Source organism: Peromyscus maniculatus, chromosome 8 (genome assembly GCF_049852395.1).
Source record: "Peromyscus maniculatus bairdii isolate BWxNUB_F1_BW_parent chromosome 8, HU_Pman_BW_mat_3.1, whole genome shotgun sequence".
NCBI lineage: Eukaryota > Metazoa > Chordata > Mammalia > Rodentia > Cricetidae > Peromyscus > Peromyscus maniculatus.
In genome coordinates this window covers 96,813,147-96,839,515 of record NC_134859.1, presented here as the reverse complement: position 1 = coordinate 96,839,515, position 26,369 = coordinate 96,813,147, and the positions used below count along the sequence as shown (strand labels likewise).

At 47.1% G+C, this 26,369-nt stretch overlaps 2 protein-coding genes across 4 annotated transcripts in view; one reads left to right on the top strand and one right to left on the bottom strand.

The window, feature by feature from the left end:
• Positions 1 to 26,369, bottom strand: part of Amz2 (archaelysin family metallopeptidase 2) — a 64,210-nt gene that overhangs the window by 16,234 nt on the left and 21,607 nt on the right. The window lies entirely within an intron of this gene.
• Slc16a6 (solute carrier family 16 member 6) lies at positions 1,433 to 23,709 on the top strand. 3 transcript variants are annotated; one of them, XM_015993972.3, is made up of 6 exons: positions 1,433 to 1,576; positions 11,196 to 11,434; positions 15,012 to 15,155; positions 16,155 to 16,283; positions 18,963 to 19,775; positions 21,152 to 23,709. In XM_015993972.3, exons 1-6 carry the CDS (start codon positions 1,527 to 1,529, stop codon positions 21,400 to 21,402), a joined length of 1,626 nt encoding a protein of 541 aa, XP_015849458.3. In that variant the 5' UTR covers positions 1,433 to 1,526; the 3' UTR covers positions 21,403 to 23,709. The 3 variants fall into 3 exon arrangements, with proteins under 3 accessions (XP_015849458.3, XP_076399752.1, XP_076399751.1); XM_076543637.1 differs by lacking the exon at positions 1,433 to 1,576 and adding an exon at positions 1,665 to 1,887; XM_076543636.1 differs by lacking the exon at positions 1,433 to 1,576 and adding an exon at positions 1,967 to 2,309.

Here is a 26,369-nt window from a genome sequence, read left to right as displayed (position 1 = left end):
CACATGGCAGCTCACACTGTAATTCCAGTTCCAGGGGACCCGACACCCACGACAAAATACCAATGCACGTAAAATAAAAATAAGTAAATAAAAACAAAAACGGGATGAGGAGTTCAAACTTAAGTTTGAGGCCAGCCTGGAGACCCCGTGGGGGAGAGAGGTTTATTCCTACAAATTTGCCAGCTACTATTCAGTGGTAACCTGGCAGGAACGGCCATAATAACACACTATGCGTCAATACACCTGCTCTCCACTTAACCCACACCGGATGTTAACAGCACTGGATGATTGAGATCCCAAATCGTAGGGGGAAAAAATCATAGAGCAAGGGAGGGTTTTTATTAAAATTTAGAACCGGCGGCTCCTCCCTGTGGAGACCCTCCAGGCACACTCTCAAAGTAGGTTCTCTCAAGTTTCTAACACCGTAAAGATATTCTCTGAACCACAACCAAGCAACACGGGTTGGCGAAGTCTGCAGGGAAATGCAGAGAACACAGCCTTTGCTGTGGAGCAGTTCCCAATTTTCCCCTCGAGGTGTGATATAGAGTCCAGGAAACCAACTTTGCGCCCCCTCTGGTTCTGAACTGTCCCTAATCCTCAGACGCACGTTGTCCTCAGGAGAAACTCATAACTCGGGCTTCCCAGGCAGCAACCATTTAGTTCATAGTGACCTTGGAGTCAAGAGGCTTGGAGATGTGGGGATCCCGATCCCCTACAGAGGCCTCCCCGGGGGTAAGGCAGTCTTGCACCTGTGCTGGTGTCGCCTCCCGCCTGGGCGGGTGCACGCGCACGGAGCAGAGGGGGATGCTGGCCATGCTTCTGCCATCCCTTTCGTGCAGCGCGGATGCTGGCTGCTGCGGCTGCAGCCAAGGAGCGCGCGCGGGGGGTGGGGGGGAAGGCAATGCACCCGCAGCAGCCGAGCAGCGGGCTCCTTGGGGCCCACTGCGGCACTCCCTCCCCATGCCCGGAAGGGGAACTGGCGCGGGGCGCGCGAGTTGACGAAATTTTGGGGGGAAGTGGTGTCTGGAGGAGGAACTCGGGAGCCCGCGCGTGCTCCGCTCACACCCAAACTGGAAGGAACCTGTTCAGTCCGGGGCCAGCGACGCGCGGAACCAGCCCCGACGCGCGCCTCCCCTGCCCCCCATCCTCCTCACTGGCTCCCCAGATCCTCAGGGCGCGGGCGGACCCGGGAGCTGCGCTCGGAGAGGGGGTGCTGGGGCGCACTCGATCGCCCCGGGCTCGATCGCGCTCCCGCTCCCGCTCTCACTGCAGCCAAGTGCCGGGGTCCGATCGGGCCGGGAATCACACGGGCACGCGCGGATGAGGGGATGAGGGCGTCGGGCCAAGGACCCCAGAGGCGTCGGCGGGGATGGGCGACTCGCGATGGCAGCGCGGTTACCTTCCGTGACCCCCAGCCCCGGCAGCCGGCAGGCGGGGCGCGTGCCTTGCGCGGCCCCGATCCACGTGGGCCCGCGCGCGCGCGCCAGGCCGGCCCACTCCTTGCCGGCGCTCGGCGCTCCCAGCACATGGTCCGCGGCGGCGCGCCCCCGAGGCCGGCGGAGACCGGCTGCAGCCGGTATAGGATAAGAGATAGGCAGAGAGACGCGGGGCCGGGGCTCGGGCGGCCGCACGCACGGCCCGGGAGGAGGCGACAGGGTTGGGGGGCGGGGGGGAGGGTGTGGCCGGGGTGGCCGAGGCTGGCGTGGGTTGGGGGCCAGGGTGCTCCAGGCTCCCCGGCCAGAGCCAACTTGATAGAGACTCGGGCCCACGCCCTAAGGGGTTAAACCTTTTCTCATGTTACGGAGCGGTTTATAAGAAGGCTCGGGAGGCCCAGCCTCCGCCTTATTGGGAGCCTTTTTGGGGTTTATTCTCTTCCCTTCTAACTTGGTGAGTTGGTTTTTATTATTTTACATGCTTAAAAGTTTGATTGTGGGGTTTGGGTTGGTTTTTTTTTTTTTTTTTAAATATGTGTGTTCGGGCCTTTTTTAGGGCGGGTAGGAGGAGGAGGAAAGCACTTAACATTTGAACATTTTGAAGAGGTTGATCCGAAAAATATTCTGACAGTTGGGGTGCTCGGGGCCACCGGGGTGACGCGCTCTCGGGCAGTTGCGGGCAGCTGCGAGTTGGATGTCTCTCACCCTAGACAGATGGGTTCTGGGAAATACCTTAAAGGGTGGCCTGGCCTTTGATCGTCCCCAACCGGGGTGAAAGGACCTAGGCTGTGAGGAGAGTCCGGCCACCGTCTCAGACCCTCTGTGGATTTTCCACATGAAGTTGCCTGCGCGTCACCAGAGCGAAATGTCAGAGAGGTACCTTCCTTCCCCAGGCTCGCGCGCGCGCGCAAGGCGGCCACTGAGGCAGCTCGAGGCCAAGTGGGACTCCGGGTCTCCATCCCCTACTACCCCACTCCCCAGGGCGGTGCTAGGGGGAGACAGCTTTCCCCTCAGAGCGTGGGTCCCACACCTTGACGGTCTGCACTGTCACCCACTGCCACCCGGTCCCGCGCAACTTCCAAGGTTCGCGGGGCTACCAGCGGCAGCCAAGTGTCTGAGCGGAGCGGCTCCAGGCGGGGGAAACGATTTTGCAGAGGAAATAGGTTAATTTCCTTCTGGGTTGTTTCCATTCCCGGCACCTCAGCAGACAAGTGATAGAAGTTTGCTAGGTGGCGTGTAAAATGTCATCAAACACAGGGTGGGGGGAGGGTCGTAGAAAAAGCTCCCGGGGATCCGACTGGGGAAAACGCAGTGACAACTTGTTAATCTGGAAGCTGGTTCTGTTTGCACAGCTAGACACTGTGCCAGCTCCTTTTGCGGAAGGGGGTTTTTACCTTTGGATTGAGATTTCAGCCTCGGTGATCTGTTTTTGCAAACCATACTGATGAATGTCTGGCTGCAAGAAAATGCCAGATCCTATGCTGAGATCTCCCCATGGTACCATTATGTGGCTGGGGGGGGGGGGGGGTGATGGGGGGAATGCCGTCGAAACACCTTTTTCTGGTAATTAAGGGAAGGGCATCTAAGATAGAAACTGACAGTACGTAAATAAACAATGCAGCCAAGTGGAAAAATGGTCTTAATGAGTACCACTAGCCCCGAGTTTTCCTTCTGTGGTTTCCAGAAACAGGACTTTTCCTCGGTGGAACTCCCGAGGAAGACACTTAAATTAGGGGCTTAGGTTTCAACTCAATGGTCTTGCAAAAACGGATGAATTGGTTGTAGCCAGTGATTCATTTAACTTGGCTGAGGCAGCTTACCAGGTTAGAGTTGGGGTTTTTGTTTTTTAAAATGGCTAGTCTGGACGACAGGGGCTAGAGACAACTTGTCAGGAGCCTTATCTTCCAGGCTACATCTTGAAGGAGATCCCCAGTGCTTTGGTTCTGATGACGTCAGCAGCCATGTCCTTGCCTTCCAGGACTGTCTTTTGAACTTCGATCAGAACTGACCCTAGGCTAACCCCAGAGGCTGTATGATAATCCAGTATTTTTAATGCGTTCATGCCAAATCCTTACACCACATTAAAGTACAGTGAAAGTCCCCGGTGACACCTATCTCCAAATCCTGTGGGGTACCAAATTTATTTAGGGTGTGTCTCCCCCGTCCCCCCACTTCTGTGAGACAGTAGCCCAAGCTGGCCTGAAACTCACTGTGTAAGTGAGCCTGGCTTCAAACTCATAGCTCACTTCCTGCCTCGGCTTCCTGAGTGCAGCGTCTATAGGTCTGTGAGCAGAGAACCTCTCTCCATTTTGTCTTCTTTGTGTTTATTTTACATTCTCTCCTTTTTCCTTCTTGAAGGAGACACTGAGATAACCAAAAAGACACTAGGAAATACTCTCAACGGCCCAGCCTTTTTTTTTTTTTTTTTTTTCTCCAAAGGACATGGGGGTCTTGGGGAAAAGCCAGCAGGAGCTCACTCAGGCTACCAGAGCTTTCCAGTCGGAAAATACTATAGAGCCTGCTTTCACAGATGAAATTTAGTGATCAAGAGATTTCTGCCAGGTAGTGAACTATTACCTGAGGGCTTCCAGAAGATAAACCCAGACCTGCCTCTCTGTAGATGGTAACTCAGAGCCAATCAGGGTCAAAGGCCATCCTTGGAACTGCCTCTTGTTAGGAGAAAAGATCAGGACTCAGACTTCAGTTGGGTTGAGAATTCACATGTCGTGAACACCGAAAATCAAGAAGTGAGGTGGTCACCAGAGATCATCAGGTTGCTTAATCAGCCCTGCCGATTAGAACCCCCACCCCAACCCACCCCCACCCCACCCCCACCCCCACCCCCACAAGGGCTTTCCTATCAGGTAAAACCGCAACACCAAACGGACAGGACAGGCTGTCTTGGCAGTCTGTAATTTGTAGAGGCTTTTGGGTAGTCAGGTTGAAAGTCGGCCTCTGCTGCTTCGTGCTCAGTGTGGCAGTGTGTAGAGCTAGCCGACCTGCTGAACCAATGGCTGACGGAAGAACTGAGAAAACTGCTTCTTCGGCAACCAGACACTTCCTCATTTTACGATTCCTTTTTATGAGGCATGAGCTGTGCACTGCTTTGAGGATGCCCAGAGACACTTACTATGTTGAGTAAACTTTGAGGGAGGCTGTTTGTGTTTCTGTTGGGTTTTAGTGTTTATTGTTTTGTTTTGGGGGATTTGTTTGTTTGGTTTTTGTTTGTTTAGGGGGTTGCAGGGGGAGAGAAGGTAGACAGTATTGTAGTCCGGGCTGAACTTGAAAATTTTTTTTGAGGCAGTGTCTTGCTATGTAACGAAGCTGGCAATCCTCCTGCCTCGGTCTTCTGAGTGGTCCACAATGCCCAGTTTGTTTAGCAAACTTTTAGCAAAATGTTATGCAGGCAGTGGGTCTGGAGAGAGTGGCTGCTTGCCTGCCTCGTGCAACCCCCCCCCACACACACACACACACTGGGTAGGGGTTGAAATGAACTAGGGTCTCACTTCAACCCAGACTAACTCAAACTTACCATGTAGCCACAGGTGACCATGAATCCCTGATCCCCATGCCTCCACTTTCCATATGGTAGGTAGCATGCTACCATGCCCAACCTTTTTTTCCTTTCTTTCCTTCTTTCCTTCTTTCTTTCCTTCTTTCCTTCTTTCTTTCTCTCTCTCTCTCTCTCTCTCTCTCTCTCTCTCTCTCTCTCTCTCTCTCTCTCTCTCTCTCTCTTTCACGCAGTTTCTCCATGCAGTTTTGGTGCCTGTCCTGGAACTCGACCTATAGACCAGGCTGGCTCACAGAGATCTGCTTGGCTGTGCCTCCCGAGTGCTGGGATTAAAGGCGTGCACCACCATCACCACCACCACCACCACCACCACCACCACCGCCCAGCTGTGCCCAAGCTTTTGTGTTCCATCTTAGATATAGCATGCCCTTATCATCTTCCACTCTGTTACAAGGCTACATTGTGGTCTGAGCTCACAGCCATCCATAGTAGGTCATAGGATGCTCCAGACTCAGAAAGGAATAAACTCTGGAGTTGGTTTGGGGAGGCCATCTTACCTTTATGATGATCTCAGGAGTAAGGAAGCAAGTTTTGTTCCCCTTATGGCTGGCTTATGCTTTTAATCCCAGCACGTGAAAGGCTGAGACAGGAGGATTGCTGCAAGTTAGAAGCTAGCTGGGGCTATAGCATGAATGCAAGTGAAAGTTATATTTGGCTGTAGCCAGAACAGTGCTAGTAAAGGAGCTGATCGCCCAGCAGGGGATCAGAAAATAAACAGAAGCCAGAAGTTAACTGTCTTCTAGGCAGCTGTCACCGATCAAATCTAATGTCCAGCTGCTTCACACCCACTCGGGCAAGACCCTTCCAGGGTTTGCACTTTTCCTCTTAGCTCAGTGTCCTCTGGCCACCCACTAGGTTCAGCCTGAAAAATCAGCTGATGAATAGAGCTTAATGCTAAAGTCACAAAATGTCAGCTGTTAAAGCTGGATGATGTTAGAGCGTCTCCAGTCACCGCTGGCTTTAGTAGAATATGCTTTTAATCCCAGCACTTGGGAGGTAGAGGCAGGCAAATCACTATGAATTCAAGGCCAGCCCGGTCTATGTCTATATCAAGTTCTAGGACAGCCAGGGCTACATAGACAGACCCTGTCTCAATAAACAACCTAAAGAGTCCCCAGTCGATTCTCCTTTGATTAAAGAGGAGTGCAGGCCCTGAGATGGGAACTGACTACCTCAAGTCACATAGTTGTGTGGCTAAACAGTTTAAGACCTCTCAGCCCGGCAGTGGTGGCATACGCCTTTAATCCCAGCACTCGGGAGGCAACGCCAGGCAGATCTCTGTGAGTTCGAGGCTAGCCTGGGCTACAGAGTGAGATCCAGGAAAGGCACAAAGCTACACAGAGAAACCCAGTCTCAAAAAACAAAACAAAAACAAAAATTAAAAAAGACCTCTGTACGTGGAGGTCAAGAGTGCTTTAGGGATGGTGAGGTGACAGTCTCAGGGGCCCATCTGGTGGAAGGGGAGAACCAACTCCCACAAGTTGGTCTCTGACCTCCACCTGTGTACTACGGCACGAATACAACCCACTCCTCCCGAATAAATAAGCTAATGTAATTTTTAAATTTTTTTTTAAAGGGTGCTTTGTCAGCTTAGCTGCTAGAGTGCTTGCCTAACATGCATGAAGCCCTGGGTCCCTAGTATCACATAAGCCCAGTGATGGCTGATGCCTACAATCCCAGCACTTAGGAGGTCTTGGAGAAACAGGAGGGTCAGAAGTTCAAGGTCATCCTCCATGCCATAGCCATTAAGAGATCCACTTGAGCTAAGGGAGACTATCGAAACAAAGGTGCTTTGACAAAAATGACTTCCTCACAATGAACACGGAAAGCACTTCCCTCCCGGGCCTTTCAGACTGCTGCTCAGTTGGCTTGGACAATCTGATTCTGGACTGTGTGGGCCAAAACCCTTTACCTCCCTGGACCTATTTCCCTGTTTTGCCAATGAGGAAGAGAACAAGCTGACTGTGGACTCCCTTGCAGCCTCAACGTCCTGTAATTCTGACTTTGTTTGGAGGCCATAGGTTGATCCTAGCACCACCCAGCTTTTTCTAGAGTAGCATGAACAGCTGCAAGCAGAACGTGGAGGCTGTCTGGACGCAGCTTTCTGGCGGCAGTGGGAACTTTAGTTCAGCTCAAACCACAGCTGCCGCTTGGTTCCCTCTGTCCAAATAAAATACAGAATCTTGATCAGGACAAAGGTTCGGCTTGTCTCCCTGGGATCTTTATCCCAATATATTTCTGTTCAAGGTGGTCCTGAGGACTCCATTAAGACTCGAAGACTTTCTGGCCAGGTGGTGGTGGCGCACGCCTTTAGTCCCAGCACTCAGGAGGCAAAGGCAAGAGAATGTCTGTAAGTTCTTAGGCCAGCCTGGTGTACACAGTGAGTTCCAGGACAGAACAACCAGAGCTACATAGTGTAACCCTGCAAAAAAGCTAGGTGTGAGGTGATATTCAAGACATAAAAGTCAGATTTTGTGACCTGATAATCTAATTGAGCAAATAAGACAAATGCATGAAAGTAAGTAATTGCACGTTAAGTGATTCCTCTCACGAGAAGATGAGACCACCTTAGCTGAGTTTGTCAGAGGAAGCCTTATAGAAAAGGAGGACCAGACTGAGCAGGGCAGTGGGAGTTGCCATAGCAGCTGAGGCTGCGTGCAGCTTGAAGAAATGACATGACCAAAGACAAGGTAGCTGGAAATCAAGAGCCCCCAGGGAACCCTTCTTGACCATGGCAAGTGAGTCAAGTTTGAGAACCAGAAGTAAAAAGGCTGCCAAGAGGGATGGAGAGGTGGCTCAGCGGTTAAGAGCACTGGCTGCTCTTCCAGAGGTTCCAAGTTCAATTTCCAGCAGCCACATGGTGGCTCACAACCATCTGTAATGAGATCTGGTGCCCTCTTCTGGCCTGCAGGCATACATGCAGACAGTGCACTGTATACATAATAAATAAAAAAATAAATAAATAAATCTTTAAAAAAAAAAAGGTTACCAAGATAGGTTGGGTGTGGTGATATATTGTGTACTCCAATATATTGTATATCCTAATAAACTTATCTAGGGATCAGAGGACAGATTAGACATAGAGACTAGGCAGTGGTGGCACACACCTTTAATCTCAGCACTTCTAGATCTCATGTCTTTGCTTGGGAAGCACACACGCCTTTAATCCGAGGAAGCGTCATGGCTGGGTGGAGAACAGTATATAAGGCGTGAGGAGACAGGAACTAAGCAGCAGTTCAACTGAGTTCCTCAGGGGTGAGGACTCAGGCTTTCAGTCTGAGGATTCGGGGAAACAGGATTGGCTGAGGAGTTGGTGAGGTGAGGTTGGCTGTGACTTGTTCTGTTTCTCTGATCTTTCAGCTTTCACCCCAATATCTGGCTCCGGGTTTTTGTTTTTGTTTTTATTAATAAGACCATTTAAGATTCATGTTACAGTTGGGGTCTGATTATGAGGCACACAGAAATGGAGGCTCATTAGTAGGTTTTATCCTTCAGAAAGAGCAAAATGATTGACAAGCATACGCACGCACGCATCCCCCACCCACCCCCCACTCCGAGCACAGCAATGCAATGTTGCCAAAAGATTCATTTTTTAGCCAGGAGGAACCTGTGGGCCTCACAAGGAGAAGGGCCAAGAGATGGATGCAAAGGGTAGCCAAGGCCTGACTGCTGTAGGCTCGCCACCACTATGGCCCCCCTCCCCGAGGGACAACCACTGTCCCAAAGCCAACACCAGGAAGTACTCTTATTTTGTTGTCTCCTAAACCACAGCTGACTGCTGTTTGCACTCCTCTGCCCCAGCTGCCTGTCTTCAGGGTGACTGGACAGACTGATGAAGGAGGAGTGGTGTAGAGACCTCCTTTGCCGGCAGACTCCTGACTCCCATCATAGGTGAATGCTTTCCACGTCCGGGACACTAATGACTGTCCTGAAGCTGCCCAGACTACATTCTGGAGCTGTGGCCCAGCCTTTGCTACCTTTTCATTCATTCTCAGGCCTGATGTTCAGCGGGCAAAGACCTTTGCTGCAGAGAGCATCGTTAACACATCCTATGTCCTGTTTCACTCAGCCAAATACTTTGAAAAAATGAGGATCTAGTGCCTTCAGATACCAGACTACTATGGAGAATATCCACAGGATGAGTGAGAATTAGCTCGGTTAGATATGTCGCTGTTTAAGATTTGTGAACTAGGAGCCAATGAGGTGTTTGCTCTCCATTCTGCCAAGCCTGACTATCCTGAAAAAATCTGAAAAATTCACTGACGGATAATGATACAATCATAATCCTTTATCGTTGTTTGTTTGGGGAGGGTGAAGGGTGGTGTGTTTTATTTAGAGACAGGATCTCATGTAGCTCAAACTAGCCTTGAACTTGTTATGTATGTGCCCAGGCAAGGGTCCTTATATTTGTCAATAAGAGCTCTAAAACTATGGATTAATGTATCATTAGAGGTAACACTACTTTTTTAGTTGGGTTTAAAAATGTAATTGAAGAGGCTTTACAGGATGTATAGTTTATCTTAACAACTCAATAGGCTCTAAATCTCGCAGGAGACAAACTTCTGGACTTGTCTAGGCTAACTTGACGAGGAAGCCCCTCCTTAAATTGGGTGGTGCCCTCTCTTGAGGCCGTATAAAAAGGAGCGCAGGTTGAGCAGAGTCATTACTTTCTGCTTGTGGACTGTGCATGACCAGCTCTCCAGCCACTGACTCCCCACCTTCCGTGGACGGCATCCTTAAACCGTAAGCTTAAAGAAACCACCCCACCCTTCCTTAAATTGCTTTTTTTTTTTTTTTTTCCGAGACAGGGTTTCTCTGTGTAACTTTGCGCCTTTCCTGGAACGCACTCTGTAGACCAGGCTGGCCTGGAACTCACAGAGATCCACCTGTCTCTGCCTCCCAAGTGCTGGGATTAAAGGCGTGCGCCACCACCTACCGGTCCTTAAATTGCTTTTATCAGGGTAATTTTGTCTCCGCAACCAGAAGCTAGCCCAGCCTCCCTCCAGTGTTAAATTAGTGTCTTTTACTTAGCTGTGTTAAGACTCAGGACTGCTCACTCTGTTGTAGTTTGAAGAGAAAGGTCATAATGAGATCAGGAGTAACCGGGCTACATTGACCAGCTCAGGGCCTCGCAAATCGGTAATGCCTCTTTTGGCCAATGTTAAGTATTTGTCATGCGTTCTGAAATTCATTTGCTCCTGGTGATGAACTTTGAGGGACAGAACCGAAATTCAGAAAACTCTTAGGTTTTCACAGAGAGTTGCCTTCTGTCTGGGAAGATACCTCTTACGTGGGACACCAAACAGTTATCAGGATGCTGATTACTGAGGAGAAAATGGGAGCTGGAAGGGTCGGCTGGATGAATTGAATGGACAGTGGTACTAAGTGGAAATGTATGAGGAGTCCCAGGCCACAAGGGCCTGTCGCGTGGAAGGTGCAGACAATCCTTTCAGCATTTGGCTTCCTTTCCTATCAGCATGCCTCATGGCCAGTTCATTTTCTTTCTTTTTTGTTTTTTTGTTTGTTTGTTTGTTTGTTTGTTTTTGTTTTTGTTTTGAGGCAGGGTTTCTTTGTGTAGCCCTGGCTGTCCTGGAACTCAATCTTTAGACCAGTCTGGCCTCGAACTCATAGATCCATCTGCCTCTGTCTCCCGAGCACTGGGATTAAAGGTGTGCGCCACCATGCCTGGCTCCAGTTCATTTTCCTTACCTAATTTATATTCTTGGACATCAGTGTCGATGCCACTTCTGGTGGACCTTCTGTATCCTTCAAAGGGCCTTCGAATTCTACCTAGGTTCCTTTTGTCTGTTTATTGTTTCTCCCTTTTAATTATGACAGAAAGGCCTTATTTTCACATTCTTTGTGGGCCTCATGTATAATTCAAAGATAGATATAAAATTATATAAGACTGTACTAACTCTACATGATTTAAATATTTAATAAATAGATCTTGTCAGGTTTGCTAAAGATTGGTTGGAATTGGCTAGGTGTGGTGGCATGGATCTTTAATCCCAGCGTTTAGAAGGTGGAAGGATGATCAGAAGTGGTCATCCTTGCAGACATAGTGAGTTCAAATTCAAGGCCAGCGTTGGTCTACGTGAGACCCCTCCTCACAAAAGATGAAGAGAAGAGAGGAGAATGGTCAGCCCTCCTATCGCTGGTCTGAATTCTTTTTCTCGTTTTAATTTCAGATCAAGAATGACCGAACAGAATTCGAAGCTTCCTTCCCAAGCCAATGTGTATACCCAAGTGCCTGATGGAGGATGGGGCTGGGCAGTAGCTGTTTCTTTTTTCTTCGTTGAAGTCTTTACCTATGGCATCATCAAGTCATTTGGTGTCTTCTTTAATGACTTAATGGACAGTTTTGATGAATCCAACAGCAGGATCTCATGGATAATATCAATATGTGTGTTTGTGTTAACATTTACAGGTGAGTGTATGGATAATATCGATGTGTGTGTTTGTGTTAACATTTACAGGTGAATATGTGGGTGATAACAATATGTTTGTGTTAACATTTACATACTAGTCTAATCTGCCAGCACAAACTCAGCCTGCTTACCCAGCCCTTTTAATCTACCCACCTATGTAGATGTAACCAACCGTCTTATTAAATAAGAAACACAGAAACAATGTAAAAGAGAAAGCCGAGAAGTCAGAGCTCAGAGCTAAAATCTCACCCTTCCTCCTGCTGTCCCAGCTTCGCGAAAAGAGACCTACTTCCTGTCGGCTCGTTTTTTTATAGTATGTTGTTCTGCCTTCTCATTGGTTGTAAACCCAAACACATGACTGCCTCGTCACTGTCTGAATGTACAGCCCCCTAGGTCTTAAAGGCATATGTCTCCAATGCTGACTGTATCCCTGAACACACAGATATCTATGGGATTAAAGGCGTGTGCCACCACCGCCACACTCTTGCTATGGCTCTAATAGCTCTGACCCCCAGACAACTTTATTTATTAACATACAATCAAATTAATATTTCAGTACAAATCAAAATAATATTTCAATACAATTAGATTACCACCACACACCTACCTGACAGCAGTCAGTGGATCTGTGATACATTCTCTCATACATCCTGTTGGGACTGTTTAACCTCAATTAAGGAATGCAGTTTCCAGAGGGTTGGGGGCCGGCAAGAATTAGGAGACATCGAACAAAAGGCTGTGGTTGCCAAATGTAATGTCTTTAGTCTAACACACCCATTAGACACACACTGTTTGCAGCTTGGGAGGTACAGTTCAGTGGGAGAAGGCTTGCCTAGCACCTGTAAGGCCCCTGGTTCGATTGCCAACACCATACAAAAAGAAAAAGAAGTGAGATATCTGTAATCTAGTGCATGGTGCTAGTAGTCCGTAGAGCACTTTGAAGACAGTGGTAAGCCCCAGCTCTCCAAGGACAGGAAGTAGTTACTAGCTAAGAAAGCAACATCCCAAAGTCCCTAGGCACTAGCTTCAGCAGCACGTGCACTGAACGGAGCCACACGGATGACTAGCATGGCTCCTGAGCTGATGATGTGCACACACACTCATGAAGCATCTCATTCTTTTTAACGGCGAAGGGTGTTTTGCCTGCATGTGTGTCTGTGTACTGAGGGTGTGCCTGGGACAAAAGGAGACAGGAAGAGGACCTAGGATGCCCTGGAACCAGAGTTATAGACATTTTTGATTCACCATGTAGGTGCTGGGAATTGAACCCGAGTCCTGTGGAAGGGCAGTCGGTACTCTTAATTACTGAGCCACTGCTTCAGTCCCTCTGCGTTTTTAAAAAGGAACTCATTTGGGGCTGGAGAGGTGGCTCAGCAGTTAAGAGCACTGGCTGCTCTTCCAGAGGTCCTGAGTTCAATTCCCAGCACCCACCTGGTGGCTCATAACCATGTATCATGCAATCTGATGCCCTCTTCTGGCATAACGTTATAAATGCAGATAAAGCACCATATACATAAAATAAATAAATCTTTAAAAAAACAAAACTCATTTAGCAAACTAAGGCTCTGGCTCATAGCGACATGCTGAGCCTGACTAGAAACATTTCATGGTGGACACAGGAAGAAGAAAGATGAGATGTTAAGGGGTAGACTCTCAGCTCTCTGTCACAGATTCAACCAGCCAGGCAGAAAATGTTACATGGCTGTTGACCAGTGTTAGGTCTACCATGGTTAACACAACTAAAAGTCTTCCTCGTGCCAATATTCCATGGTGTAACAGCGGTTTACATGCCATTACCTTATGCTGGGTTATAATGATCTGGAGATGATGTAAGAATGTGGAGGGTGTGCTTAGCTTATGTGCAAATACTGCGTCAACACAAGAAACCCAAACACCCATGGATTTGGGTCTCGTTATGGGGGAGGGAGTCCCACAAACATTCCCTATAAGATTATAATTTATGAATTTTTTTTTTCTTTATTTTTGTGGTTCCTAGAAACTAAACCTCAAGCTTCACACATGCTAGGCATAACATTACTCATGAAATTACAGCTATTGTCCTGAGGAGACACAGAGTCCCATCATCCATCTCATTCCCTAAAGCACTTCACTGATTCATCACGGCACAAGACTCCCAGATCCAGCAGCATAAAGCAAGATGGGGGTGAAGGGCTGGTGCCACCCTTAACACATTCCCTCTCACTGGGATGGGCCTGACTGGAACACGCATGCTGACGTCTCATGCTCACCTGTCTGTGAGAGGCAACCCCAGGCCTTTCTTGAGAGGACAGGGTGCTGGGCTCAGCTCAAGAAGGCAGCCAGGCTTCCCTAACTCATCCCCTGCCATGCAGTCTCACCTGTGAGGTCGCTGCTGAAGTCAGGGCCACTCTGAATGCAGTTCCTAAAAGGCCGCTCTATCCTGTTGGTTTGTTTTTGAGAAAGGATCTCTCTCACTATGTAGAAGCGCTTTCATCAGCAGCTGTCAATGTCAGCTTGCAGGTGCTTGTCTCCAAGCTGATGGGAGTTTGATCTCGAGGCCTACGTGGCAGAAGCAGAGAAACAAATCCCAAAAGCTGTCCTCCAGCTACTACTGGTGCTCCGGCATACATACGTACATACATACGTACATACGTACATACACACATAGAAGTTAAAAATGTGTATGTTTACATTCTGAATACTAACAGTAATGTGTAGATGATTCCTTCCCTTCCCTTCTGTCTAATGTGTCCCTCTTTGACCCGACTCTCAATGGTTCACATATCTTACTGTACGCCTGCCAGTGTTAAGCAGCATGTTAATAGGAAAGAATTTGCTAGATTTCAGTGTCCCGGGGGATAGTGTATAGAAGCCAAGCAAACTAAGATTCCTCTGTGTTCTAAGTTAGTTGCCGTCTTTTAAGTGAACACGTCTGCGAATTGGCCTGATTTCCATCCTGTAGTATTTTCTGGACAGTCAAATGAAACTAAGTAGACTTTGACCACAGATGGGATTCTCTTAAAAGAATCCAAAGCAGTGAAGATAGAAAATAAACGAATTAGAGCCATCACAGGCCAGCTAGTGTATTCTGCAGACAAAGTAAAGGCATGTGTAACTCTGTATTGCGCGTGGTAAGCCAAGATAGTCCGTTTAAACATATATTGTGTGTACCCACCCTCATCAATGCTGGAGTCTCAGGCTCTGCTTGTGCTCGGCCAAGTGCTCTACGCCTGAGCTACACCCCAGGCCCTTGTTATTTTGTTGTTCAGGTACTGGGGGATTGAACCTGCTGGCAACCACTCTACCCATGAGCTGCATCCAGCCTTCTCTTAAGTTTTTGCCCAGGGTGGCCTTGAACTCTCAATCCTCCTGCTTCTTAAGCTTCTTAAGCAGCTGAGATGGCACTCTTGTATCACCAGGCCTGACCCTTTGTGTTTTAAAATGGGAACAAATGCTGAAACGACCTCTGGCCTGACCCATGGAACACACTAGGTTTTTATAGCAGCCCTTCAGGTTCACAGCTTGCAGGAAGGGGTCGCAGCGAAGCCAGCACAAAGCCCAAGTTCACCGGTCACTTTCTGTTCCCTTCCCCCCCAGCTCCCCTCTCCACAGTCCTGAGCAACCACTTTGGACATCGGCTGGTGGTGATGGCAGGAGGGCTGCTTATCAGCACGGGAATGGTTGCTGCCTCCTTCTCCCAGAGGGTCTACCACATGTACATCTCCATCGGGGTCATCTCGGGTGAGTGTGTCCCTCTCCTTGGCTCAGAAGGTCTCTGCGTGCTTCACTTGAAGAAGGGAGGGGGGAAAGTGGACCCAAATTGTATTTCTTCTTCTCCCCCCCCCTTTTTTTCTTTCAAGTTAATTATGTCTGAGATCAGTGATTTTTTTTTTTTGAACCAGGTGAACCATGTAAAAATACATTCTCAAGTGTCCAAGAACTTTTGTTTGACTTAGGGAGAACTTTTCTAGTGTCTCTAGCTTGAATCCAAAGCGCATCATTTTCACAACCTAAGACTTGAGTTCTTAGGCCAGCACTTCTCAGTTCAGGTTCTGAGCACCCTGAACTTTGTAAGGGGAAAGTAGTATGCTAGACTTAGTCTTGGGGTGTCTAAGAAGACTTGGGGGTAGGTGATACGTGTGTGTATGTCCAGTTTGCAAGTTTTAAATTTTGTATAGAGCTCTGCACATATCGAAAGACTAAGCTGGCCAGACAGGATGACCCATGCTTGTAATCTCAGCACTTGAGGATTAGGCTTAGACAGGGAGATCGTAAGTGTGAGGCCAGCAGCCTGAGTCACATGTCTCAAAGGAATAAAGGAAAAAGACATTGGTTTTCAAATGTAAATACCATACAAAAACTACTTTTAATGATTGATTCCATTGTGAATTGTATAGAATTGGGGAGCTCTGGAGAATAGTTCAAAGGTAACCTTGAACTCCTGGTCTTCCTGAATGCTGAGGTTACAGGTGTGCATTCCCATACCCAGGTGTACCTGGTACTGGGGACTGAACCCAGGGCTTCATGCATGCTGGGCAAGCGCTCTGCCAACTGAGCTGCATCCACTGCCCTTGAGGCCTGAGATGAAATCCATTTTCTTTGCCATCGTTTTCTGCAGAATGAACGGGTTGGCTCCCAGAACTTACAACTTGCACAGCGCCCCCTGCCCGCTGACCGTGCCCTCCAGGCTTGGAGCACATACGGCTGGCTCTCACGGGCCCTTCTGATTTTCACCCGCAGGTTTGGGGTACTGCCTTAGTTTCCTCCCGACTGTCACCATTCTGTCACAGTACTTTGACAAAAGGCGTTCGGTAGTCACCGCGGTCGCTTCTACGGGAGAGTGCTTTGCTGTGTTTGCCTTCGCTCCAGGTAGGTGAGTGACAGTGGCTCATTAGCGGGGACCAGGAAAGCCGCCCTGGTGCTGTTGCTGTGCTAACTTCGGCCCACAGTGTGGGTGCCTCTCACTCTGCGTAATGAGATGTCACGTGCTCTCTCTTCAACACATTTTTAAGATATCCTCCCTCTCCTCTATTTTAGGAATTCACACCATGTTAATCTTAGTCCAAGTTTACATAAATGGGAACATAATCAGTGGTAAGGCTTTCTTGAAACACGAAAAGATAATCCCTGAACTATTTAGTAATTTGCACTGTTCATATTATTATCATTCCCTTTCCAAAAGAGCTATATTCAGTATAAATTTAAGTAATGCCAATAAAATCAGTTTTCTTATGTGTGTATAAATAATCTCACAGTAAATACTTTATCCCTGGTTTATCTCACCCAACTTAATGTTCATACATGAAATACAAGAAAAGTAATGTAGTAGATAGATAACCCTCCAGACCCAAATTCCCCTCCTTTCTTCCCCAGTTCCCTGGTCTGCCCTCTTCTTACTAGAGATCAAATTCGGGACCTTTTGCATGCTGGGCAAGCATTTTACCCCCGGGCTGCTGCTTCAGGGCCCGATGCTCTTCCTTGATGAATGCATCGGGTAGGTTGCAAGATTGCAAACAGGAGTGATTAGGAATGAAGTACTGTAATATCTGAAACTTTTCAGGTGGTTCAGATAATTGCGTGTTCACCCATATATAATCATCTTTATACACACATATGTATATATACACAGAGAGAGAGACAGTCAGAGAAATCATGTTAATTGTTGAATTTAGGTGAGCATATGGGTGCCATTCTTCCCCTTTGTATCAGTTCTTAAAAAAATAAAATAAAACATTGATAAGCGAAGGAATCAGTGGACTATGAGTGCCCTGAGGGGTAGAAACAGTGTATTTCTCAGCTAGCACTGGGGGGCACCATTCCTGCCCTTTGGTTCCTACTTAAGAAATGTTACATGAGGCGCTGGACGGGTGCCTTGGTGGTTAACAGTGCTGACTGCCCCTACAGAAGACCCAGGTTCAGTTCCCAGCACCCACAAACCCACATGGTGGCTCACAACCATCTGTAACTCCAGTCCTGGGGGATCTGGTGTCCTCTCTAGCCTCTGAGAGCACTGTATCCTGTGGCACACAGATACAAATTCAGGAAGACACTCTCATACACAGCAAATATAAATAAACATCTAAAAAAATATGGTTTTTTTGGGAGGGGGGGAGTTTGTACAGTTTCATTGTGGTGATGGAGACTCATGCCCACCTTTGACCCTCCCCTTCCCAGCTGCTTCTGGTCAGCAGCCTCTGCCCTGGGTTCACAGTGAGAGAGGCGAGCACAGTCCAGGTCGCTAAGGATGTGATCAGGGAGAAACTGCAGCGCTGTACCCTTAAACGCTAGGATAGAGAGGAAGTCTGCCTTTGGAGTTAGGATCCACAAAGGAGGTCTGCAAACATCTGCGGAAAGGGTAGACAGCCATCGGAAAAGAGTGAGAAAGCTCAGAGTCAGGGCAGGCATGCTTAGGAATTTGGCATCTAAAAAAGAGACAGGAAATGTTAGGCTTTTGAGTTAGAACTCAGAAAAGCAGGCAGGCTTCCCAGCGAGGGTCTTGGCAACTGCCTCTTATTTTATTTTTTTATTTACTTCATCACTACAAAGATGGAGTGCATGGGATGTATAGTAATACAGTTCAGAGTTGGATAAATTATGTTTACAAAAGGTCAGCTAGAAATAAAAAACAAACGAACAACAACAACAAAAAAAAACCTTACTATTTACTTTTGTGGTACCTGAGGGGTAGAACCCAGGGCCTCCTGCATGCTCTACCACTAGGCTGTGTCCTCAGCCTTGGAGAACTATAGATGAAAGTGCGTTAGAACTACTCAGTTCTGCTGCGTCAGCACAAAGCATCCACAGACTGTGTGAGTGCGCACACATGGCTCAGTTCCAGCCCAGGTTTATTAACAAAAACAGACAGTGGGTCACATTTGGCCTGTGGGCTATCGTTTGTTGAAACTTAATGTAGGTTGCAGACATATCCTCCTTCTCAGGCCTCTGCCTGAAAAACCCACTGCCCAAAGCTTTTGGAAAACAGGCTGACAGTTTTTATAGCATATCTGATAATAAGTGTGCATATTTTCCTATCCATTCATACGTCTACAGGGCTGGGGCGACGTCCCCCTGCAGTGTAAGCATGAGACTCTGATTTGGACCCCCAGCAGCCCCGTAAAATGCTGGGTGTGGTGGCACATGCCTATATTCACAGCACTGGGGAGATGGACACAGAGGGATCCCTGGGATCGACCAGTCTTGCCGAATTCCTGATTCAATAAGAGTCTGTCTCCAAGAGTAAAGAGGCCAGGATTGTAGCTCAGTGGTAGAAAAGCCTTAAACTTAATCCATATCACTGAATTAAAAAAAAAAAAAAAAAAAAGAACAATCAAGAAAGACACCCAGCATTGGCCTCTGACCTCCACAGGCAAGCACACACTTATCGCCCCCCACCCTCCACCCAAAGTATAGTCTAGAATGACTGCATGCGCCCTAACTTTGAGCAACATTTGTTACTAGATTTTTCTCCGTCTTCCCCCGGCTATTGCCTGCTGGGTCTGGAGTCTGTTATTGACCTTGGGTTTCCTCTCTTTGCTCCTTCCCTTCAAGCCATCACAGCTCTGAAGGAACACATTGGCTGGCGGTACAGCCTCCTCTTCGTGGGCCTCCTGCAACTGAACATCATGGTCTGCGGCGCCTTGCTTCGACCAATCATCATCAAAGGACCAGAGTCACCGAAAACAATCACCCTCGAACCCCGGAGAGAAGTGCAATACATGCTTGAAAATGAGAAAACAAGAACCTCAATAGACTCCATCGACTCAGGAGTAGAACTAACTACCTCACCAAAAAATGTGCCTAATCAAGCTAATACGGAGCAGGAAGCCAGAGCTGAACAGCACCAGACCCTGGTGGTTGGTCCCAAGCACAGCCCGAAGAAAACCCCGCTGTTAGACTTTTCCATTTTGAAAGACAAAGGCTTCATCTGTTACGCATTGTTTGGCCTCTTTGCCACACTGGGCTTCTTTGCACCTTCCCTGTACATCATCCCCTTGGGTATTAGTCTAGGCATCGACCGAGACCGCGCTGCATTTTTACTATCTACGATGGCCATTGCTGAAGTGTTCGGAAGGATCGGGGCTGGCTTTGTCCTCAACAGAGAGCCCATTCGGAAGATCTACATTGAACTCATATGTGTCATTTTACTGACAGTGTCTCTCTTCGCCTTCACTTTTGCTACTGAATTCTGGGGTCTCATGTTGTGTAGTGTGTTTTTTGGCACTATGGTTGGGACCATAGGAGGGACCCACATCCCACTGTTGGCCGAGGATGACGTCGTTGGAATCGAGAGGATGTCATCTGCAGCTGGAGTCTATGTCTTCATTCAGAGCATTTCAGGGCTGGCGGGACCACCCTTGGCAGGTAATTAAATTGCTTTTTCCTTATTTATTTGTGGGTGTGTATGTGCCATTTACTTACGGGTGCACATGTGCCATAGTGTGCATGTGGAGGTCAGAGGACAACGTAGGGGGGGAGTCAGTTTTCTCCTTCCACCCTGTGTGGGTCCCAGGGATGGAGCTCAGGTTGGCAGGCTTGGCAGCAAGCACCTTTTACCCAGGGAACCATCTCAATGGCCCGTGCCACCTACTTTAAGAACACAGAATGCTGCAAACCTGCCTACCTTAATCTCGCCGGCTGTGCGGCTTGCTTTATGGGACTGGTTGTCAAGTCTACTTCCATTTTTATACTTGAGTTGAATTTTAGTTTTCCTGGGTTGGAGATAACAATAGTTAACCCTCTTGGCTTTAAAAAGGAAGAAACCTTAAAATTTAGGGCAGTGGTCATTTTTATTTTATGTACACTGGTGTTGCCTGAATATATGTATGCATACCACGTGCATGCAATGTCTATGGAGGCAGAAGAGGGTACTGTATGTCCTGGGACTGGAGTTACAGACAGTTGTAAGCCAACATGTGGGGCTAGGAATTGAACCCAGGTCCTCTGGAAGAGCAGCCAGTGCTCTTACTCTCTGAGCCATCTCTCCGGCCTCCTAAATACCCTTCTTAAGAAGGGAAAAAGAGCCGGGCGGTGGTGGCGCACGCCTTTAATCCCAGCACTCGGGAGGCAGAGGCAGGTGGATCTTTGTGAGTTCGAGGCCAGCCTGGGCTACCAAGTGAGTTCCAGGAAAGGCGCAAAGCTACACAGAGAAACCCTGTCTCGAAAAACCAAAAAAAAAAAAAAAAAAAAAAAAAAGAAGGGAAAAAGAGCTGGGCATGGTGGCAGACACCTATAATTCCAGTACTCAGGAAGCCAAGGCAGGACCATCATAAGACTGAGGTGAGGTTGGCCTACATAGTCAGTTCCAGGTCCCCTGGGTTGTACAGAGAGACCCTGTCTGGAAAAAAGTGAAAATGACTCACAGTGGTCCTGTAGTTCCAGTAACCCAAAAGTCAGATGGCAATAGGGTTCTAACACCCTCGATTCCCCTCTAGCCTTAGACAAGGCAAGATAACAGAAGGACCCGTGGGAGGCTTAGACTTGCAAACACAGGTTCTACTCTGGACTAAAGTCACTGGTTCACCATATGACCATGGCTGTGAGTCTGAGGTCAGGTTAACAACATAGAGAATTTCAGGGCAGTTTGGGCTTCTTGTGAGACCTTGCCTCAATGAATTAATAAAATAAGATGGTAGGTCAGGCTTAGAGATGGAGAAGATTTCGGATTGGGCAGGAGCCCAGGTGAGAACCGGGTGTGTTGTGGTAGTGATGTCACTAACAGTGCCAATGCTTTCTTCCAGGCCTCCTGGTAGACCAGAGCAAGATCTACAGCCGGGCCTTCTACTCCTGCGCAGCAGGCATGCTCATGGCTGCTGTGTGCCTCGCCCTGGTGAGACCCTGTAAAAAGGGCCTGTGCCAGCATCCTCATTCAGGTGAACACCAGACAGACAGCCCTCACAGGAAGGCGTTACAGGACATACCAGAAGACTTTCTGGAAATGGATCTTGGGAAATGTGAGCACAGGGTTCATATGAAAGCGGATCCAGTGTGACACACTTTGATGTCATAGCGTCTTTGTTGCCTGGGAAAGAGTCCCTGGGGCAGGTGCCGACCACTGGACCCCACCTTCAAAACCGAATAAAGGGAACGCATGTGAACAGCAGCACCAACACCTTTCCTTTCCCTGAAGTCCCCTCTGCTTGCTCTTTAAGCCAAAACCAAAACAACCAAACACTCTCCGGCACAGGAACCCAGCCCTATTCAGTAGCAATACAAAGACAGGTGCGAGAACACTGGTTCACATCCCGGCACAAACCATGCCATGGACTGGCAAACTGGTGTTAAAAGCACTCACGTGTGTAAGGTACTATTTTATAAAGTGACATCCAGCCCAAGTCACGGAAATGAATTGGCCATTCCAAAAAAAAAAAAAAAATCTCGAATCATTAAAAAAGTTGTTAATTTTCAGAAATACAGGTAAATTATTTTTTAAACAATTTGAAAAATTACTAAAGTTTAAATTGACAAATTATGGCTTCTGAGTTTTCTAAATATTGCATGGAAAGAAAGCAACGCTTTAAAGCTAAGCATTTGATTAATATGCAAGAAAAATTAAAAGCATATAACAACTTGAACTTCAGAGATTACTACTTCTTTTTATGGCCAGCCATCACCACAAGTATTTCAATAGAAAGGTTAAATTGCATTCATGTTTCCTATTGTTTTTCATAGTTCAAGAAATAAGTGACTGTAGCGTCTTTAATTTAAACTGCTATTTATTATTAAGTTATTCTGGGTTGATTAGAATGATCTAAAGAAGGGCCAGTGAGATGGCTCAGTGGGTAAAGGTGCTTGCCGCCAAGATTCACGACCCGAGTTCAATCCCTAGAACCCACGTGGTAGAAAGAGAGAGCCAACTTCAAGAGTCGCCCACACGTGTGCTATGACAATGCATATACACACAAAAAGTTTAAGATATAAAAAAATCTAATAATCAAAATACATAAAAGGTGATTTGAGATATACACAGCATTTTTTATTTTATTTTTATTTCTTTTGGTTTCACAAGACAGGGTTTCTCTGAAGCCCTGGCTGTCCTGGAACTAGCTCTAGACCAGGCTGGCCTTGAACTCAAAGGAGTGCTGGGGTCAAAGGTGTGTGCCACCACCGCCCGGCTACAGAGCTTTTTGTTGTTGTTGTTTTGTTTTTTCTTTAACTTCCTTTATATGCCTCAGAGAGTTTTTCTTGTCTCATAACAATCTCCTGACAGCCGGAGCTGGAATGATTCTTTGGTGTTGTTAAATGCAACGTGGGCTATTTAAAGGGGAGGGGGGAATAATGGATGGCAAATCGTCTCTGTTTTTAAATTATCACCTAAGAATACTTGAGGATCTTCTTTGATCAGAATTATAGTTCATTGAATTGTTGGAACATTTCCAGTGGCTTTTGTTGTTGTTGTTGTTCAATCTTTAACTGTTGAATCATTTCTTCATTTCATCTGAAGTGAGAGAAACGTTTCTGTCACTATCACAAGTTACAAGTGGCAATTACATCCTCCATAGCACTTGACTGTCCTAAGTTGCCATGGGTACCAGGTACCTGGTCACTGTTGTTGGCAAGTTCCACTAAGTGTGTGTATAGTGTGTTCTGCAATCTAGCAGGTCTCTGTAAAGGGGGCAGTGTGAGGATGGGGGGTAGTGGGGGAGGGCTGCCTCCTGGCCTGTTCAACTGCATCTCCCCGACTGGGTGGCCGGTGCTAGCTGCTCAATATTTCCTCATCTTTACTGTTCAAGACAACTCAGGGGGAACATAGAACAAGCCTAGTTTGGTTACAGGTACACACAAGCTTGAATCTCTCTCTGCACTCAGATGAAGGGGGCGTAGTCCGTCACCACCGGCCTCCTTTGATACAGCATCTTCTCAGCCATAGAAATAGGACAATCCGTAAAACTCTGGGGAGGCCGAGTGACTCGACAAAGTGTCTGTCCGAAGACACGACACACCTTAAACAAGATGGATGTAGCAAAGCTCTGTGGGGCTGCCCTGAGAAACGCTTTAGGCTTGGGGGCAGTTTTGCAGACGTATGTGACTTCTGCACTTTACAACCTATTTTGTACTACGAATGTTCAATACGATTTAATATTTATAACTGATTTCTGAGGAATCAACTCCAAGTTTATTCTGTTTACTGCATGAGACAAGAAAATGTATGCCAATTTCAGTATGTCAACAATCAGAAGTGTAAATGTTGGGAAGGGGAAAAAAAAAGAAAAGAAAAACACAGGATCACTGATTTGTTCTGTATGAGTCACATTCTGGTACTTCTAGATTTACAATAAATTTTGGCTTTTTATTTAAACAGTCCGATGCTCTTCTGTATTGAAGTGATTTCAGAAACTGTAAAATCTGTGAGCTACCTCAGGACACAGGATTCCAGAGGCAATGAAAACCTCATCCATAGTCAGGAAGCAGAGAAAAACGCTCAGAAACTTTTTTAAAAGTTTCCTTAATTCTTTGATAATTTCATACAGTATATTTTTAAATTTAATTTTAGATTATGTTTATTTGTATTTTGCTTGCATGTATGTCTGTGAGGGTGTCAGATCCCCTGGACTGGAATTACAGACAGGTGTGAGCTGCCATGTGGGTGCTGGGGATTGAACCTGGCTCCTTTAGAAGAGCAGCCAGTGCTCTTAACCGCTGAGCCATCTCTCCAGTCCCCACACAGTGTATTTCTCAGCATATTCAACCCTCGCTCCTCTTCCTAACTCCTCCCAAGTTCACTCCCACCTCCCTCCCACCCCTACTTCGCATCCTGGGTTTTGTTTTTGTTGTTGTTTTTATAACCCATGGAGTCCAGTTTGTGTAGTCATGGGTGTGAAGCAAGGTGGACCTGTCAGAGTCCACACCATTAAAGACGATGGCACTCTCCCTTCCCCAGAGGCTCTGAAGAGTGCCTTAGCTAAGCTGGGGACTCATGAGCCGTCCCCAGTGTGCCAGCTCACTCTGCACGCCTGCAGAACGACAGCCACTATGAGTTCACAAGTCAGAAGACGCTTCGCTCTGGTTCTCCCTGACCTCTGGCTCTTACAATCTTCTCAACTCCTCTTCCGAGAGTCCCTGAGCCCTGGCTGAGGGGGAGAGGTGGTATAGATGTCCCATTTGTGTCTGAGTACTCCACTGAAACATTCTCTGCCTAACACTACAACTGTTCCTTTATTTATTTAGACAGAGTTTCACAAGCTGGCCACAACTCTTCGTATCCCTGCCTCAGCCTCCATGTACACTACGTTCAGCTGACCTTTTTTTTTTTCATTCCTTCTGTTTTGGTTTTTTGAGACAGGATCTCACTACATAGCCCTGGCTATCCTGGAACTCTAGCTTTGTAGACCAGGCCTCTGACTGGGATTAAAGATGAGCGCCATGATGACCAGCTTGACCACTTATCTTCTATTGACTCCTATAAATTATTTTGAAATGCTTTGGAAAATAATTCAAAGAAAAAAGAAGAATTAAATAATGGACCACAGGACAGATAAAAATTAAATAGCCTAATCACATGAAAAGAAACATATTCTCAATTTAAAAACTGAAACATAATTTAACCTGAGAATCCATTTATTCCTCCTCCTTTTCTACTTTTCCGTCGTCTGCCTCCTCTTTCTCTTCTTTCTTGCCCTCCTCCTCCTCCTTTGTCTTCTTCATACCGAGTCTCAACTTTGACCTGCCTGGTTTACTACTTGCTACATAATCCACACTGGCCTCAAACTCATGGCAATCCTCCTGCTTCATCCTCTTCCATGTAAGAGGTAAATGCCCTGATTCCTCAAAGAATTTTAATTCTGTGTGTGTGTGTGTGTGTGTGTGTGTGTGTGTGTGTGTGTGTGTGTGTGTAATATGGGTGCACTTTGTGTGTGTGTGTGTGTGTGTAATATGGGTGCACTTTGTGTGTGTGTGTGTGTGTAATATGGGTGCACTTGTGTACTTGCCTGTGTGTGCACATGTGGGCCAGCAAGATTGCTCAGTTGAGCTTAACAACGTGAGTTTGATCTCCAGAACCCACATAATGGAAGAGAGAACCAACTTGCACGAGCTGTCCGCTGACACCCACACACATAAACCAAGGCATATGTTCGCCTCCATCCCCATGCACACAAGATAAATCAAAATGTATTTTTAAAAACATAATAAAGACATCTGGGCATGAGGTACATGCCTGACATCCAGAACTTGGAAGTCAGTGGCAGGAGGATGGCTGCAAGTTCAAGGTCAGCCTGGCCGGGGCGACATCTTATGATCCTGTTAAATGTTAAAATGGTGTGATGTTAAATGTACCCCAGAGGCCATGACACCATTGGGAGGTGGAGTCTAGTGAAAGGAGGTCGGGCTGTTGAGGGGATGCACTTGAAGGGATATTTATCCCGCTATTTGCCACAGTGATTGGAAAGTTCCAGAAAGTCCCAAGAGCTTCTCAAAACTCTGGTTTCCCTCTGTGTGTTTGTTTGCTTCCTTGTTTGTTTGGGTTTTTTTTTTGTTGTTGTTTTTGTTGTTGTTGTTGTTGTTGTTTTGAGACAGGGTCTCATGTTGTCCAGGTTCACCTTAAACTTCAGATCCTCCCGCCTCTACCTCCCAAGAGCTGGGATTATAGGCGTGAGCCACCATGCTTGATTTAGATGGGGATAGGTAGAGGTTGAACCCTGGGTCTTGAGCATGCTAGACAGGCAGTCTATCAACTGAAGCCTGCTCAGAATGCTAAATCTCTAGGTAAACAGCACAGACACCCAAAGCCAAGGGCTGGCAAGCTTTTACCATCCATACCCCAGCTCTGAAAACTAAGTTCTGACAATGGGAAGATAATGCTGTCCCTGGTGTGGTGGCTCACACCTGTAACACCAGCACTCAGGAGGTTGGGGCAAGATCATCAAAAGTTCCAGGACAATCTAGACTACTAAGCTAGACTGAGATCTCAAAAAAAAAAAAAAAAAAAAAAATGAGTTTTTAAAATTTAAAAAAGAAAAA